Source organism: Loxodonta africana, chromosome 16, assembly GCF_030014295.1.
Source record: "Loxodonta africana isolate mLoxAfr1 chromosome 16, mLoxAfr1.hap2, whole genome shotgun sequence".
In the NCBI taxonomy this organism is placed as follows: domain Eukaryota; kingdom Metazoa; phylum Chordata; class Mammalia; order Proboscidea; family Elephantidae; genus Loxodonta; species Loxodonta africana.
The window spans coordinates 65,976,403-65,994,911 of NC_087357.1; the positions used below are offsets into that span (position 1 = coordinate 65,976,403).

General features: G+C 35.2%; 1 protein-coding gene across 8 annotated transcripts in view; it reads right to left on the minus strand.

The window, feature by feature from the left end:
* HERC4 (HECT and RLD domain containing E3 ubiquitin protein ligase 4) overlaps positions 1–18,509 on the minus strand; it is a 140,164-nt gene that overhangs the window by 69,212 nt on the left and 52,443 nt on the right. For all 8 annotated transcript variants that reach the window (XR_775670.3, XR_010318112.1, XM_023546987.2 and 5 more), the window contains 2 exons: positions 15,950–16,080; positions 6,872–7,032 (listed from right to left, as the gene is read on the minus strand). Coding sequence is in view for 6 of the 8 variants with exons in the window: in XM_023546987.2 (XP_023402755.2) it covers positions 6,872–7,032; positions 15,950–16,080 (292 nt within the window). In the remaining 2 variants the exon portion in view is untranslated. The remainder of the gene's footprint in view (positions 1–6,871; positions 7,033–15,949; positions 16,081–18,509) is intronic.

Below are 18,509 nucleotides of genomic sequence, written 5' to 3' on the forward strand. Positions count from 1 at the left end.
TTTTTTAAAAAAACTTTATTTTGTTTTTGTTGTTGAGAATATACACAGCAAAACATACACCAATTCAACCGTTTCTACATGTACAATTCAGTGGCACTGATTACATTCTGAGTTGTGCCACCATTCTAACCCTCATTTTCTGAGTTGTTCCTCCCCTGTTAACATAAACTCACTGCCCTCTAAGGTTCCTATGTTATCTTTCAAGTTGCTGTTGTCACTTTGATCCCATATAGTTCTTAAAACAGCATTATGCTCAAGGCAGACATTTTTTACTATGTAAGCTGTTTGGTTTTAAGAAGACATCAGGGAATATTTTTGGTTTAAGGTTTAAAGATTATCTCAGGGCTATAGTTTCAGGGGTTCATATAGCCCTCAGGGCTCCAGAAAGTCTGAAGTCCATGAGAATTTGATATTCAGTTCTGCATTTTCTCCATTTTCATCAGGACTCTTTCTATAGAATCTTTGACCTAAATGTTTAGTAGCTGGGCACCATCTAGTTCTGGTCTCATGGCAAAGGAGGCAGTTCTTCATAGAGGCAATTCGCCTCCTCCTATTCCTGACTCTCCTTCTTCCTCTGTTGCTCCAGGCAGAGAACAATTGTGCCTTGGATGGCTCAGATATGCTTTTTTTTTTTTTTTTATTAACTTTTATTAAGCTTCAAGTGAACGTTTACAAATCCAATCAGTCTGTCACATATAAGTTTACATACATCTTACTCCGTACTCCCACTTGCTCTCCCCCTATTGAGTCAACCCTTTCAGTCTCTCCTTTCGTGACAATTTTGCCAGCTTCCCTCTCTCTCTATCCTCCCATCCCCCCTCCAGACAAGAGTTGCCAACACAATCTCAAGTGTCCACCTGATATAATTAGCTCACTCTTCATCAGCCTCTCTCAGATATGCTTTTTTATTTTCCCTGAATCATCTAGCTTCAGCAGACTTCTCATCCATGGGGAGGAGACTGACCAAATGTTGTACATTAAATAATCTCACAAGCATAAACTGCATTTGGTTAAGTTTATAAGTTTTTCTTCTGCCCAGCACACAAAAAAATTGTACTTTCTGGTATGTTTCTATACTATCTGAATCTATTCAGCTTAAATGGAAGATGATATAAAAATGGTGTAAAAGCTTTAAAAGACAGCTCAGAAGAAAATAAAAGTTAAGAATATTCATTCTTAAAAAGAAAGATAAACAAGTAAATGTTACAACTTCTTGAGTAAATAGTTCATAAACGTAAAATTATTTTCTTTCAATATAGCTGTACAAAAGTAATACGATACACACAGCTTTTTTGTTGGCAGCTATTTGGCAATAAAAAAATAAATCAAAACCCAAGAGAGTAAAAATTAATAAGCAAATTGAGTAGGAGCAAAGAATAAAATATTCAAGGCCTCTTCCCTATCCCTCTCTTTTGTACCACAACTGGAAAGAGTATTATCAAAAATGGCACTGAGCTGGTACTTAAAGGTTGTTGTGTGCCATTCAGTCAATTCTGGCTCATAGTGATCCTGTATGACAGAGTAGAACTGCCCCATAGGATTTCCTAGGCTGTAATCTTTATGGGAGCAGATCACCAGGTCTTCCCTCCCAAGGAGCAGTTGGTAGGTTTAAACTGCCAACCTTTCAGTTAACAGCCAAATGCTTACCCACTTGCCATGAGGGCTCCTTATACCAAAACGTCAGAGGTCCATTTCATAACGTAAAGCTAGTTACTTTCAAATATAAACCATTTCTGTCATCTTGTTCCTGACTACCACCCTCAGTTGAGTAATTCTTCACTTTGTATTATTTGTAACCATGGTTACTACAGACCTATAAATTATTTTCAAGAATAATTTCAATATGATTATTCCCTAGCACAATGTTTTACTTGTAAGAATGCACAATAAATATCTGTTAATATGAATACAAAATATAAAATAATTTTTATCTACCTTAGAACATACTAATAACAAGGGCTTCAGACACCAAAACATTAATATGACCAAAATTTTCACAAGTTACACAAATGCCCTAAGGCCAAAAACAAATTTTAGGCACAGGTTTAAAAGGGTAAATCTAAAACATTAAATAAGTCAATCATCAGACTTAAAACCTTTTCTCTACATAATTTTAAAAAGTCTACATGAAACTGTTCACTTCCTTAAGATTCAGCAGGATTTTTTTTATTACTAAAATGTGATCTGCTCTGTATAAATAAGTTTCTAGAAGAGGGATGATTAATCTATAGGACACAGGCTGGTTTAGAGTGCTGTGAGTTGGACACTAAAAGTTATTTTCCTTAATTTCCTCATAATTATTACTCCAAAAAATCTGTGAAACACAGTAATTTGTCATGTAGAACTTCCTGCAGACCAAATTTTGCCCACTGTACCCCTGTGGCTTTTCTTAACACTGTGTTGGGTTTTCTAAATTTCCTGTAAACTGGTTGAACCTAGAGAAGCTTCAATTGGTTGGATTATTTTGCCAAAATTACTAGATAGTTGTGGGGAGGGGTGGGGGGAGGTACTCCTTTCTCAGGAAACATATGTCTGATTGTGTTCCTTTTTGTAATGTTAGCAACCATTGATGCTAAATGCTTAGACTATTTATTCACTGTGGATTGAAAAGTGGTGAAATGCTAGCATTTCTCCTTAATCTTTAAGTTGGAAAATCAATTTCCTCATATCTACTCCATGATAGGGTAGGGAAGGAAGGATGAATGCTTGATCCTTTCCATTTATTTAGTTACTGTTTTTCTTCTTTTCTTTTGGTGCCAAAACCCAGGAACGAACCACTTGTTTTCTCATTGTTTGTCTCATCAAAATGTAGCAGCACTTTGGACATTCAAACTAGTAACCTAAATTTTATCTGCTGCAAAGATTTTTCCCAAGCAATTATTTGATTAATTCTATTCATGTTTTCACTTAGATTTAACTTCCTATTTAATCAAATTAACTTATTCTTTACAATGATTTTCATTACTTTTATGCTGAAAAAAGCTTTTTCCATTCCCAAGTAAAAGACATATTTTCTAACAATCCTACGAATTTTTTACATTCAGCTCTTTATTTATATTTTATTTTAGTGTATATTGTGAGGTTAGGATCTAAACTGACTCCTCCCCCTCCAATTTTTGTGTGTTGAGTAATTCTTACCCTTTCTTTACAAATTAAAGAGTTGCCATGGCGTCAGTTCTGACTCACAGGACCCCATGTGTGTCAGAGCAGAAGTGGGCCCCACGGAGGTCTCAACGGCTGGCTGTCAGGAAGTACAGCATCAGGCCTTTCTCCTGAGGTGCCAGTGAGAGACTCCAACGTCTCAGTTAGCAGCTAAGCCTGTTAACCGTCTGCACCACCCAGGATACCCTCTAAAGATTAGTGAGGACTTTTTAAAAAAAGTTTATAAAAAAGGCCCTACCACTTCCAGCTATAACACACAACTCTAAATAATCCTGGCACTCTTTCTCTACGCCAAAAGTGACTTGAAAGTCCTACCCAACACACCTCCAAGCAATCATCACCAATTAACTAGAGAATGAACTCAAAATGAAACCTATAAGTAATCCCTATATATAAGGATTTTTTCCCCTTGGACTTCTCATTACACTATATTAACTTGAATATCTATTTGTACACCAATAATCTGATCTAACTGTTATAATTTTATGATATATGTATAGTGTATTTTGTCATATCTAGGAGGATTAGCTCATTTTCTCCTTACTTTTCTTTACAAAATATACTACCAGGAAAAACTGTGAAGACTTTGAAATAAAAAAAAAAAAATCATTAAGTGTCTTAATTAGGACACCATTCAGGATTATCTTCATCTCTCACTGTCTTAGAGCTATTTATAATTTTGTAAATTGACTAAGGTTGTTTCTGACTCAAGCCATATTTTTTTTCAAGTGTCTCATACACATGTGAAATTCACATAGTGAAAAAGGAGAAAAACTGATGTGCTCAAACCATGCTGTCGGTGCATGGACTGCCAAAAGCATGAACATATCAGTTTTCTTAGAACGAACCAGAATGCTCCTTAGAAGCAAGGATGGCAAGACTCTGGCTTGCTTACTTTGGACACGTCACCAGAAAACACCACTTGCTAGAAAAGAACACCACTTTTGGCAAAGTAGAGGGCCAAAAAAAATATGGAAAATGTTCAGTGAGACGGACTGACACAACAGCTCCAACAGTGGACTCAATCAAACCGATGATCATGAAGATGACCCAGGACGGGGCAATGTTTTGTTCTGTTACAAAGAAGGTTGCCATGAGTTTGAGCCAACTTAAGGGCAACTAATAACAACAACAAAATTGTAGATAACTTATAGCAATGCAATGACTCTTGCCCATAGACATTCTAATGAATTTTGTCTGGTGGAAAGGGAATGTATTTCTCTTCCCTTGTGGAAAAGCCAGTTTTGTATCTATTTCTAAATTCATTTCAGCATTCCTTATTTGCCTATATAAGTATGGTTCTTTGATACTTCCTTTGAGCCAGGTGCAATATATTACTAGTCCCTCATTAATTAATGAATTATATAAAATCTTTGACATGTGTTCATTTGATAATTTTAATGGAATTATGTTTACTTTAAAAAAAATTATCTTTTAAAGAGTTTTGGAGGTCCCACTGAGATACCCAATGGATTCACCTGCACTGTGGGAGAAATGAACCTTGTTGGGTAGTAAAGCCCATGTCCAGGATTAAGTCCTAGGGGATGAATCCAAAGTGGCAGCAGAAATTTGCTGACTCTTTGTTTCTCTAGCTTCTTCCTCTACTCTACTGATTTTGTGTTTTTCTTTGGTTTGTCTCTACCCAATAAGTTATTCCTCATTGTTAGCAACAATGATTAGAATTTAGTTATGGCAAACTCTAAGTGGATTAATAGATTATAAAGATTAACTATTCTTAACTGATAAAGGATAGAAAATATGGTTTGCTAAATCATTTTATGGGGGAAGGGGTCTATATTGAGATAAGCAGTCCCCAGATGGTGCAAACAGCTAACACATGTAGCTGCTAACTGAAAGGTGAAGTTTGAGTCCACTCAGAGTGCCTCGGAAGAAAGACTTGGCGATTTACTTCCAAAAATTTAGCCACTGAAAATGCTATGGAGCACAGTTCTACTCTGACATACACGGAGTCACTATGAGTTGGGGGAATTGGTGGTTCAGTGTTAGAATTCTTGCCTTCCATACAGGAGACGTGGGTTCGATTTCAAGCCAATGCACTTCATGAGCAGCCACCACTCATCTGTCAATGGAAGCCTGCATGTTGCTATGATGCTGAACATGTTTCAGCAGAACTACCAGGCTAAGAAGAAATGCCTAGGGATCTACTTCTGAAAAATCAATCAATGAAAACCCTATGCACCATGGGCACAGGCAGATTATCCAACAGGCAAGGTAAGTACAGTGCTTACCTTGCTTACCAGATCATCTGTAGTGAAAAATTTCTTATTTTTTCACCACATCAAAGATTCTGCTTCTAGGTATGGCTGGCATCTGTCTTCCACCCATAGGACCTTCTTAAGAGAATCGAAGCCTCTTCTCAAATTTACAATCCCTGAGAAGGATGGATTACCCAGTGATGTGAAACCCATGTGAATTTGTTCACTATAGATTATTAAGTAAGCACAAGTAAGCCCATGCTTGCCTTGCTTACTGGGTAATCCGCCCCTGACCATGAGGATGGCATAAGACTGGGCAACGTTTTGTTCTGTTGTTCATGGAGTTGCCATAAGTTGGATGCTGACTTGATGACAGCTAGCAATAAGAGACTAAGGTCAAATCAAGTAAGAATTTCATGACCATTAGGAAGGAGAACAGCTGCTTGATATACGGACTAGTGAGTTTTTATATTCCTGTAAGTTTTGTGTTTCTTGACCTGTGGCCAAAATTACAGAACTGAAGCAATATGCTCTCCATGTGGCTGTATATCTGTCTCTGTAGTTCAAAAAGGCCTTTACCAGCAAAGAGGGACAGGAGCTGGTTGAATGGACATGCGGAATACAGGGTGGAGAGAAGGAGTGTGCTGTCTCATTAGAGGGAGAGCAGCTAGGACTACACAGCAAGGTGAACATAAGTTTTTGTATGAGAGACTGACTTGATTTGTAAACTTTCACTAAAAGCACAATAAATTAAAAAAAAAAAAGAGGCCTTTACCTCTCTCACAGTCTCATAGCATGGGACTATAATGTTTACCTATCTCAGAAGGGTACTGGTAAGTTAGAGTACAAAGCCTCTTAAAGAAGCTCTGTTCTGACTGGCTTATAGATATAAATGTTAAATTAGATATAGATAAATGAAAAAACTCAGAGAAACAGTTTGGGATGGTAAAAGAAATACAGAGGAAAAGGAAAATATACCTTGGTTGCAGCACGTTAAAAAAGTAAATGAGATAATAGCATTCAAAATCTTAAATATCTTTAAGTAGTAAATTAATGTCAATGAAAAATAATCATTATCTACTGAAAGAATAGAAAATAAAAATAAATTACAGGTTTAGCTAAAGCAGCAGGGATACAAAAACAAATTAAAATATTTAGTATGTTGAATAGGTAATATATTCCTATGGCTCAAATTAAAAAAAAGGAAATGGCATACAATGAAAAACAACTTCCCACTGGTGTCTAGCCACCACTCAGTTCCCATAAGCCCTATCCCAATACCACTTTTATTACTTTGTGCAGTTTCCTTGTACATACATAAGCAAATATAAATAAACAAAATAAAAATATACACTTTTCTGCATCTTATGTTTTCACATAATGATGTATTCTGGAATTCTTCCATTCAACATGCAAAGTTTCATTATTTAAGAGGCAGCACTTTAATATGAACTATGTTGTATATAGCAAAGCTTTTATATAACAGAACTTACCAATATCTGGTGGACACTGCCCATTATATGGTAACCAGTTTCCTTTTACAGTGAAAGGACTTTTCCTGTTGCTTGTTGAACCAGTTCCTAGCTGCCCATTACCACCAAGCCCAAAAGAATAAATTCGTCCTGATGAAGGAACAAAAGCAGAAGTGTGCTGCCTAGAGTAAAATGATAGAAAACCTCAGACTTACTATTTTCCAAGCAATTTATGTTTATAAAAAAGCATAGGAAATATTAACTAATGGAAGTATTCCCTTAAAAATACATTCATCAATAAAATCATTTCAGTTCTAAAATTTCTATATAAAATATTTTAACAAATTTTACACCCTATACTAAAAGAGCTGTTCTACACACGTAGATGGCATAAACATAGTCCAGGAAATTTCCCCAAATACTCAAATTTAAAAGATCTAGATTCACACTGGAGTCCTTTATAACAGATCAGTTGGCACTACATGCAGAATCTAAGGAAGTTCCCTATCCCCCTTCCTTATCTGTCAGGTTCTAGCCTAATGCTATAGCCTATGAAGGCCCAGCATTTGGGTTCCACCCAAAAGCTTTAAGCTACAAACTGGGCAAGTAATCCAAACACAAGGTCTACCATACATACCAATGCATGATAGAAACAACGTTTCCTTTCTTTTGGAGAAACTGATTCCTAGTTGTATGCACTCAGGCTCCTCTGGAAGTACTATCTGGGAGCAAATCAAGGCAGCTGCAGAACTGAAGCTGAAAGATCCACCTATCTAAGTAAACCATGTTTTACTACTGTGTATTAAAAAAACAAAAACCAAATCCAGTGCCGCTGAGTCAATTCTGACTCATAGCGACCCTATAGGACAGAGTAGAACTGCCTCACAGAGTTTCCAAGGAGTGCCTGGGGGATTTGAAATGCTGGCCCTTTGGTTAGCACCCATAACACTTAACCACTACACCACCAGGGTTTCCACTGTGTATTTAGGAACGAATTAAATGTGATTATCCAGCTCAAGTTTCACGCCTTCAAGTCTGGAAAATTCTCAACTACTATTTCTTCTGTAAATATTGCCTCTCTCCTATTCATTCTACCTTCTTCTAGAACGGTATTAGACAAACGTTGGACCTTCCTCATATATCCTCCTAATCTCTTAATCTCTCATATTTTCTATTCTTTTTCCCTCCATGCCCCTTGTGAGTAATTCCCCTGAATCTAGCTTTCAATTCACTACTTTTCTTGTTAGCAATGTGTCCAACTAGCCGCTTTACCTATCCACTGAATTTTTAATTTTTCAATGACTGTGTGTTTCCCATTTCTAGAGTGTTTTTTTTCAAATCTATTTGTCTTTTATTTCATTTAAAATGCTTTACATATTGTGAAATGTAATACATGTATACCAACCCAGGACTATTTTGTCTTAATTTCTTGGACTATAAGGTCTTCAGGTCACAGGTAAATCAAGCCCCATCCCCACCTTAGGGCAGCCCTGTAATTATAAATTCTCAGGGGATACCCAAGTCAGAAACCAGGCCAAAAAGGAATATGCCAGTAGGGGAATACTTCGTTGACTCTCCTTTTCATGAGATGGCTTTATTGGACGGAGATGGTTTCTCAGGTCTAACTTCTGCTTCTATCAGGTTTTAGGTCTCATTTCCTGTCCCAAACTCTTTTACCATCTGTGGTATACTATTTATAAAAACGGCCAAAATTATCCCTCTCCCTGTATCCATATCCTTTACGACTTTTTGCAGCTGTTCATGACGACAGGGAACCTACTTCTCCATGTCTCAAATCTGAGCTCTGGCCCAGTTTTGGGGTGGTTTGTTTAACAGAATTAGCTAATTAATACATTATCTAGACTGGCAAATTCTTTCTGGGCAGTTCCCAAATAAGCTCAAACTAAAACCCCCTTGCCATGGAGTCCCATAGGGTTTCCAAAGAGTGGCTGGTAGATTCAAACTGCCAACCTTTTGGTTGGCACCTGAGCTCTTAACTAACAGCTATGGTTTTTAGATTTTTTTTTTTTTTTTTTGGTCCTGGGGGTTTCCCTTCCTTCCTGGCAAAATCATCCATGCTATTTAAACGGTGTTTTGATTCAGAAGGGTTTCAAGTATCTAGTTTTCCATGTTACTAGAAAACTAAATAGAATCTACCTATGACCCAGATGAGCCAATGCTGATTCAACAGGGATACTCTTTTAACACAGGAAATGTTAAATGGAATCCTAGCATATGAAATGGACTGAAAGGACTCTGGTTGAAGAAGGAACATTGCCCTTTCTACCTCCCTCGGAAGCAGCCACTGTGAAATCTCAAAGGAACACATTAATAGTTTGAAAATGACTGCAATATTGGTTTACTAAACTTCTCCTCCTAACTGAGTCTACTAAACCAGTGGTTATTAAGCCTGGCTACATACTGGAATCACCTAGGAGTGAACCCAGGCAACTACCTACATTTCAAAAAAACCTTCTAGGTGATTATAGCGAAACGTCCTAGGCTGATACAACAGCTCTAAGACACTATGTTCATATGCTATTAGAATCTGAACCTTCTGCTTTTGGATCATCATTTTGGTGGATTCACATTTCTGGTGCTCCTCAACTGCTTCCTTTTGGGAGGTTTTTCACAATCATTCAGTAAGAAACTAAAACATAGTTGTTAGAGTACTGGCCACCTGGAAGTCAAACTGGTAAAAACACAGTCCCTCTGAAGGGAAGTCCACAGATCTCACTTTGCATATAACTGAAATTCCCTCCTGGTCCAAAAGTTAAATGAAAAAAACTGATGAAAAGAACTGGGTTTACAAAGAAAAAATAACTACTCAAATCACACACATTTTAGTTGTTAAGAATTACAAAATTAGGTAACGTTTAAAAATTTGTGTACTATCTCACAAAACCAAAAATACCCACTGCCGTCAAGTCGATTCTGATTCATAGCGACCCTACAGGACAGAGTAGAACTGCACCATAGAGTTTCCAAAGAGCACCTGGCGGATTTGAACTGCCGACCTCTTGGTTAGCAGCCATAGCACTTAACCACTACGCCAACAGGGTTTCCAACTATTTCAGAAGGAATGACGAAATACTTCAGCAGAAAAAAAAATTACCTGAAAGTATTGCTTTATATTCTTTAAATGAATTATGAATTAAATAGATAAACAAGTAAACTTTCTACACCTCAGGAAATACATATTCATGTGTAACTCTTCAACAGTCTAAACAAGGTTTTGATAGTAAGCACCCCTAGTCATTTATATGTGGAACTTTTATTTACCTTTTATAATATATACTGATATACATGGGAAAAGGAAAATCTTTGTCCAATCAGTCCCATAATTAATTTTCCAAACACATGGTCAAGCATACAAAACCAGGTGTACAAATAAACAGGACATAATAAACAAAATCTAGCAAAAAGAAGAAACAACAGAAATAAATTTCTAATGATTTCAGATATTGGATTATCAAAACAAGACTCTAGAATAACTGTGCTTAATAGTTGCTTAATGTCCAAAGAAGTAAGAGTCAAGCTTAAAAACTGACACAAAACTGGAAACCTCAAAACAAAAAACGTATTTCAGATTTTAAAAAGAACTAGTAAGAAATACCAGAACTGAAAAACCACAATAACCAATATCAAAGGATGTACTTAACCAAAAATATACAGCAGAAGAATTAATGAATGTAATATAAATCATAAAAACAATCAAGAAGGCAGGAAAGAGGGAGCAAAAAAAAAAAAAAAAAAAAGGTAGAGAAGAGAGCAAAGGCTATAGGGCAGATTAAGAAGATTCAAAATACATCCAAAGTCTCAGGAGGAGAGGTGAGATAAGACAGAAACTATACCTGAAGAGATAATAGCTTAGAATTTTTCATAGCTGATCAAAGATATTGAGATTCAAGAAGCCCGATGAGAAAATAAGAGGAAATCCATACCTTGTCAAAAGAAAGCAAAACTGAAAAGAAAAAGACAGAGAGGGCAAGAGAATGAAAATGAATCTTAAAAATGACTACAGAAAAACAGGTAGTTTACCTCAAAGGAGGAGCATAGTGACTAACAGCTGACTTCTCAACAGTAACAACTGAAGTCAAAAGACAGTGGAATGCTATCGTCAATGTGCTAAAAGAAATTAACTGCCAAGCTAGAATTCTATACTCAATAAAAAATATCATGCAAGAATGAAGTTCAAATAAAACGATTTCAGATACAGAGAAAAGAAAATCCCAGAGGGTGGTTAGACAAAAGGAAAATACTACTACTTGCAAGGTAAGAAGGGCAAAAAAGTAGTAAACATACATGCATTTCTAAACATACACTGATTATATGAACCAATGTTCTTGTTGGGTTTAAAAAATTTATAAAATGAAAAGTTGGGATAGCTAAGTACAGATTCGTATTTTGCCTAGAAAAAGGGAAAGATATTGATTAATATCAGTTAAGAATAAATGTTATTTCTCTGGTAACCATTAAAATGAGGGTATAATTTTCAAGCTAGTAGAGGGGAAAAATGAAATTAAAAAAATTATCAATGCAAAGAAAGAAAAGATAGAAAAACAGAATAGGTACCACAAACAGAACAAAATATGAAGGCAAATTTAAACCCAAATAAATTAATAATAAAAAAATAATAATAAACCAACAAAACGGTCCATTTATAAGACAGTCGGACTGGAATAAAAAAAAAAACCTAGCTTAATGCTGTTTACAAGAGGCTCACCTAAAACATACAGAAAGACAAAGAAAAGGAAAATATATATCCCAGGTAAACACTATCAAAAGAAAAGTTGGTGTAGGTATATTAACATCAGATAAAGCAGATTAAAAAAACAAAAAAACAAACATTTTAGAGATCCAGAGGATCAACAACACAATGCTAAAAGCTTCAATTCACCAGGAAGAGATAAAATGTTCATTGCAGCACTTAAAAGTATAGCCTCAACAGCAAAATCAAAACTTGACAGACCTACAAGGAGAAATAAAAAATAATCAAGTAATACGGGGCACTTAAATAGTACTTTCTCAATAACTGATTTTAAAAAATGAGCAAACAAAAGCAATTAAATATATAGAAGATTTGAACATTGTTAATAAACTAGACCTAACAGACATACACAGAACACTGCATCCCACAACTCAATTAACTAATAAAAAAGGCTGAACTGTAGGAAAATGAAATCATGCATAAAATATGAATCATGAAGATGAAAAGTTGGCACTCTGAAAAGACTAATAAATTGACAAACCTCTGGAAAGACTGATTTCTAAAAAAAGAGTAAGAAAGAAAGGATAAATAATGGTTAAAAAAAGAGATATCACTATAGATGTTTCAAATGCAAAAAATACTGTGTAGTAAATCGAACTACTAATCCCAGCTCTTCACTAACAGGTAGCATTAATTGTGCACATTCTTTGTCATGGCGTTGGGAAGCATGTATTCCCCATACCTTGACACTGGGGTTGGCCAGGTAATTTATTTTTGGTCGACAGGATCTTAGTGAATGTGATACAAGCAGAAGCTTTAGGTGTGTTTTGTGTAGCTGAGCTTGACTTCTCATATATCATGAGAAGAAAATGCCCCAGAGGAAGCCAATGCCCTTCTGTACTGGGCCCAAGAATGAGATGTGTAACAAAGCTACCCCAGCTGAAGCACAGCCTACGTAATGCCACCCCAACAGACCTATAGCTTGAAACAAAGCTGCCTTATAGGCACACGACATGATCAAGAGTCACTTCAGCTGATCATGACCCAAAGGAGAATCACCTCAGTCGATCCACAGAGAAAGCAACAAATATTTATAACTATGTCACTGAGATGCCGTTTGTGCACAGCAATAGATCAAAACAGATATTATAAACTTTGTCACTAAGTTTAATATTTGGGCAAAATGGAAAAATTTCTAGAATAATTAACTTTCAAATAAATGACTCAAGAAGAAATTTAAAAACATGTCATAATCATTAAATATTGGAAGAATATTTTTAAAAGTACAAAAAAGAAAATGCTAGGCCCAGATGGTTTTAATGACAAGTTCTACCAATCTATTTTAAAAAAGCAGAAATAGTATGGTCCTCAATTTATGAGACTAGAATAATCTTGAGAATAAAACCTAGCTCAGATAATAATAATGGAAAATTATAAGCAAAGCTTACTGATACATATACACCAATAATACTAAACCGAATACTAGTCAATCAAATCCAACACTATATAAAAAGGATGATTACCAAATTGGAATTATCCCAAAAAAAAGAGCTGATTTAACTAGAAAAATCCATCAATATCTCCACCACATTAACAGATTAAAGGGAAAAAAATCATATAATCATCTCAATAGGTGGAGAAAGAGCAATAATAAAAACCTAACATCCATTCATGATTAAAAAAAATCTTAGCAAATAAGGAATAGAAGACAAATTCCTTAATCTGATAAAGCATATCTACAAAAGACTTAAAACAAACACGATACTTAATTGTGAAACACTGAAAGCTTTCCCACAGAAGGAAACAAGACACGGATGTCCCACTCTTCAGCACTTCTAGTCATCACTACACTGGTGTCCAGTCAGCACAATAAGGCAAGAAAATCACATAAATATGTTAAACAGTAAGTATCAGAAATAAACAAAAATTGGATTGATTCACAGATGATATGCTATGTACATGAATAAACTATTAGTAAGAATTACCAAAGCTGCTAGATTTAAAATCATATACACACACAGTATCACCTATTTTTGCATACCGATAATGTCTTAGAAAGTGGAAGTTAAAAAAAATAAAAATTAAAAAGAAGTACCTAGGAATGAAACTACCAAAATATATACAAGACCTTTATAGTGAAAATTTTAAAACATTTTATTAGAAAAATTAAAGAAGTTTGGAAGTTGATTGGAAAACTCAATATTGTAAAGATTATAACTCTTCCCTAAATTCATCTATAGAGTCAATGCACTACCAATCAAAATCACAAGGTTTTTTTGGAGAAAATGTTACAGGCTGTTACTAAAACTTCTATGAAGATAAAAGGCCAAAAACAACCAAGACATTCTGGAACAGGAAGAAAAAGAAGGGCTTACTTTACACCAAATAGCATAACTTACAATAATGTAACAGAAATTATGTAAGGTGGAAGTGGCAAAAGGAAAAACATACAGGTTGAAGGAGTAATATGGAGATCATAGGAACAGATCCATACATGGCACTTAATTTATGGCAACCATGGCACTACAGGGCAGAGGGGGAGGGAAGTTTTAAAAAATAGTGCTAGGATAACTGACTATTCATATGATAAAATATAAATTTGAACTGCCACTTCAACATTATTTTTTTAAAAAATCAACGTCAGATAGGGTATAGACCTTCATGTAAAAGACAAACCTATGTTTGTGAAGAGAACAGGGAAAATTATGTTTTCAGGTAGGCAAAAATTTCTTAAGAAACAAAAAGCGCTGACCACAAAGGAAAAGACTGATAAATGTAGCTACATTAAAATTTAAAACCTATGTTCATCAAAAGACAACATAAAGTGACAAGAACTAAAGAATGAGTGAAGACATTTGCAAAACATATACCAATAATACAAGAACTGATGCCTTTGAATTATAGTATTGGTAAGGAATAGTGAACATACCATGGACTGCCAAAAGAACAAACAAATCTGTCTCGGAAGAAGTACAGCCAGAATGCTCCTTAGAAGCAAGGATGGGGAGACTATGTCTCACATACTCTGGACATGTTATCACGAGGTATCAGTCCCTAGGGAAGGACGTCATGCTTGGTAAAGCAGAGGGTCAGCAAAAAAGAGGAAGATTCTCAACGAGATGAACTGACAGTGGCTGCAACAATGGGCTCATTATAATGGGCAACAATTATAGGCATGGCACAGGACTGACCAGTATTTCATTCTGTTGTACACAGGGTCGCTACGAGTCAAAACCGACTCAACAGCATCTAACAACAACAGCATGCCAATAAAGAACATATATCCCTTTATTGGGATATATTATGGACTTAAGTTCATAATATATAAAGAACTACTATGAATCAATTATTAAATCCAGGGAAATTACAAAAACATATGAAAAAATACTCAAGTGAGTGACAGAAATGCAAAATAAAATCATGATAAGGTAACACTACCTATCTAAAAGACTGGCAAAAATTAAAGTTGTAACAATGCCAAATAGTGATAAGTACCTGGAGTATCAGAAATTTTCATATACTACTAGTAGAAACGTAAGTTGGTACAATCATTCTAGAAAACAACGTGACATTATTCCGCAAAATTCCAGTTAAGTATCCTCTCTTATAAAGGACTCCGTTCTAGGTATACACCTGAGAAATACATATATTTATATACACCATATAATAAATAATGTTCACACAGCAACATTATTTGTAATTGCCAAAAACTGGAATCATCCAAATGCCCGTTCATATAATTGAATAAAACACAGCAATGAGAATGGTAGCAAAGCTACACATAACGTAACAAGTATTATGCTGAGAGGAAAAAAAGAGTGACAAAAGAATATCTACAAGTCCATCTGAAATTAACAACTGGCAAAACTAAACTATACTCTTTATACATACAAGGTGGAAAAAAATCAAGCCAGTGGTTAACAAAGGTACATTTTGCTACTTAATAGTCTACCCAATTTAATTCACCAGAGGTGAAGCTCAATTTCAAAATTCTATGTCTTTTATTTATTCCCAAGAATCAGATCAGGACTCCAATTCAATGTCCATCACTGACTAACTGATCTTACATCCTAAAATATTAATCACTACTGGTTTTACTGGTCAATTTCCTCATCTCTTAAAAGAAAAAAAAAAAAAAGGATGCTTCAGAGTGGTGGTACGCACAATAAACACAATATTAGATACATGTTAACATCTTGCCTCAGACAAATTTGTTTTAAGAAGAAAAGGGCAAAGATTCAATATAAAAAAAGGCATTTCTCCTGTTACTGTGACTCCTCAGGAGCAAATTAGGCATTGAGGGGAGAATATTTTACTTTTGATTACTAGATCCCTAAACAATTTTGAGTGTTACAACATCCAAAATATTACTTTATATAATAGCTTACCTTCCACAAGCAATCTGAGTGACAATGCTTCCCATAAGTTCAAAAACTTTCCTTGGGTTTATTTCATGACTGGTAGAGTTATGACCCAACTGCCCATAACCTCCAGCTCCAAAAGTAAACACTCCACCTTCCTAAGTAAAAAGACAAAACCCAATATCATTAGAAGGGCTAATAAAATAAAATGAGTAATTTTCAGGAAAAATAAGCTGACCTGTAATACGGAGTCAATTTTGTCTTCTATTGTTTTTACAATTCAACAGACAGATGATAGATGACTTTTCAAGGTAAAATGTCTTAAAACTAAGATTTCCAGGTTGAAGGATAAATATTTTCACATATTTTTAAAGTATTTAATTATGCTACCAGCATTATACAATATTTAGTTGACATTATCACTAAAGAGACTAAAGAGATACACATAATTATTTCTTCGCAGTGTCTTTCATTATCATTATACTCTCTTGTTGAACTCCAAATACTCACAAAACCTAACGCTTTGACTGGAAACCCTGGTGGTGTGTGTACTGGTTAAGTGCTACGGCTGCTAACCAAAAGGCTAGAAGTTCAAAGCCACCAGGTGCTCCTTGAAAACTCTATGGGACAGTTCTACTCTGTCCTATAAGGTTGCTAGGAGTTGGAACTGACTTGAATAGCAAAGAGTCTGGTTTGATCAGTTTTATGCTTTGACTACAAAAGCCCTGCCAAAACAGTATATGTCATCGGAATGCACAAATACAGCTACTTTTAAATACAGCTGCTATAATGTAGGCATGGCTTTGAAAAAATGTATTAAAAAAAATGTAACTGGATTAGAGGCTTTGTGTTCAAAAAAATCTATATAGAGAAAAAAATAACCTGTGATGACAACACAACCACAATTACTATTTTTCAATTCAACTAATTTTCTTTATAGTTCTAACTATACATACAATTTTATATTCTTTCATCATTTAATATTATAAGTATTTTTACATATAGCTGAGTAAGGAATGGAGCCCTAGTGGCACGGTGGTTAATTGCTCAGCTGCTAATCAAAAGGTTGGCAATTCAAATCTACCAACCACTCCTTGGAAACTCCATGGGGCAGTTCTACTCTGTCCTACAGGGTTGCTATGAGTTGGAACTGACTTGAAGGCAACACGTTTAAGTAAGGAAACTGATTTATCTTTTTAAAACTTTTTATCATGGAAAATTTTAAACAAACACACACACAAAAAGGGAAAAATATAATGAACCATCATGTAACCATCACTCAGTTTCAACAACTGGGCAAAAAGTTGATAATTTTATTCCCTCAATGACTCTCCTCCTCACCTTTTTTTGGGGGGGAAGGAGCCACTGGAGTACTTTAAAGCAAACTGCAGTCATAAATAATATCACCCTACGTGTCTATCCATCTTCAATGGCACATATCTCTAACAGACGAGGACTTATTTTTAAAAATAAATATAACCACAATACTATTATTACAAAATTAATTTAATAATATAAATTTCTCAATAGAGATACCCAGGCCGTGTTTAAATTTCTCTATTATATTGTATCACGTCAGAAAGCATGTCTAATTGGTGACTTTAAAAACAGGTAAGTGGGTCGGAGTGTTAGCCTATCCATCCCCACTAAGCTTTAAGTTGTTGGTTTTTTCCTACATTCATGATTTCACCAGGTAGGGCAAAACAGTGATTTTCTAATCTTATCATTTCTTCTAGATTTATTAGTTGGAATTCTTCTACAAAGAACTTTTCCTCATCAATTATTAAGTTGCCCTGAAATATAGGTAATTTGCAAAGGAAAGGCAAGATAAACACTTGATTCTTTCTCATTATTTAACAATTTTTCGGAAAAATGAGTTGTTCCAGCAACCTAATGTTTTGTACTATTTGGGGCGAGGAGTGTCATTATAAACTCATGATTTCTATATATTTGATGTGTTTCCATTTTTGCAGTCATTATTTCTTTTTGATAACCAGTGAACCCTCCTTCATTACCAACGGTTATTAGATCAACAACTCATTTTTGTCGTCTTCTGATGTGACCCTCGGTACTCTGCTTTTTTTGTATAAATGCCCAAGGTTTATCTTATACATTTTTGTTGCCTCAGACATAAACTCAGATTCTTCTCTAAGGAGCCCTGGTTCCTATTAGCGCAGAGTCTATAACCATCAAGGGATGCTTACTGCTTCCAGACTGTACATGTTCATTATTGCTTTTAGGCCAGTTCATTGGCCATGCCTAGAAAAACACATTTTTTAGATGGAGAAAAATAAACCAAGAGTTCATACTGATATTTGTGATTCAAAGCACGGTCACAGGATTTAACTTAATTCCTATTGTTTTTTATCTCTCTCTTTTCTCTTAAGCTGAAAGTCATAGTTTCTAGTGACAGTAGATCTATTTATTGGCTTTACTCCTCTCTATATGTAATATACTGAAAGTAATACTGCCAATTTTACTACTAAAAGTAAGACTACAGGATGCAGTTTAAGGTTTCTTTGTGGATCTGGCCTATCCTTAAGCTACTTTCCACCAAGGATGTACTGTAAAGTAATGTATATTTTAA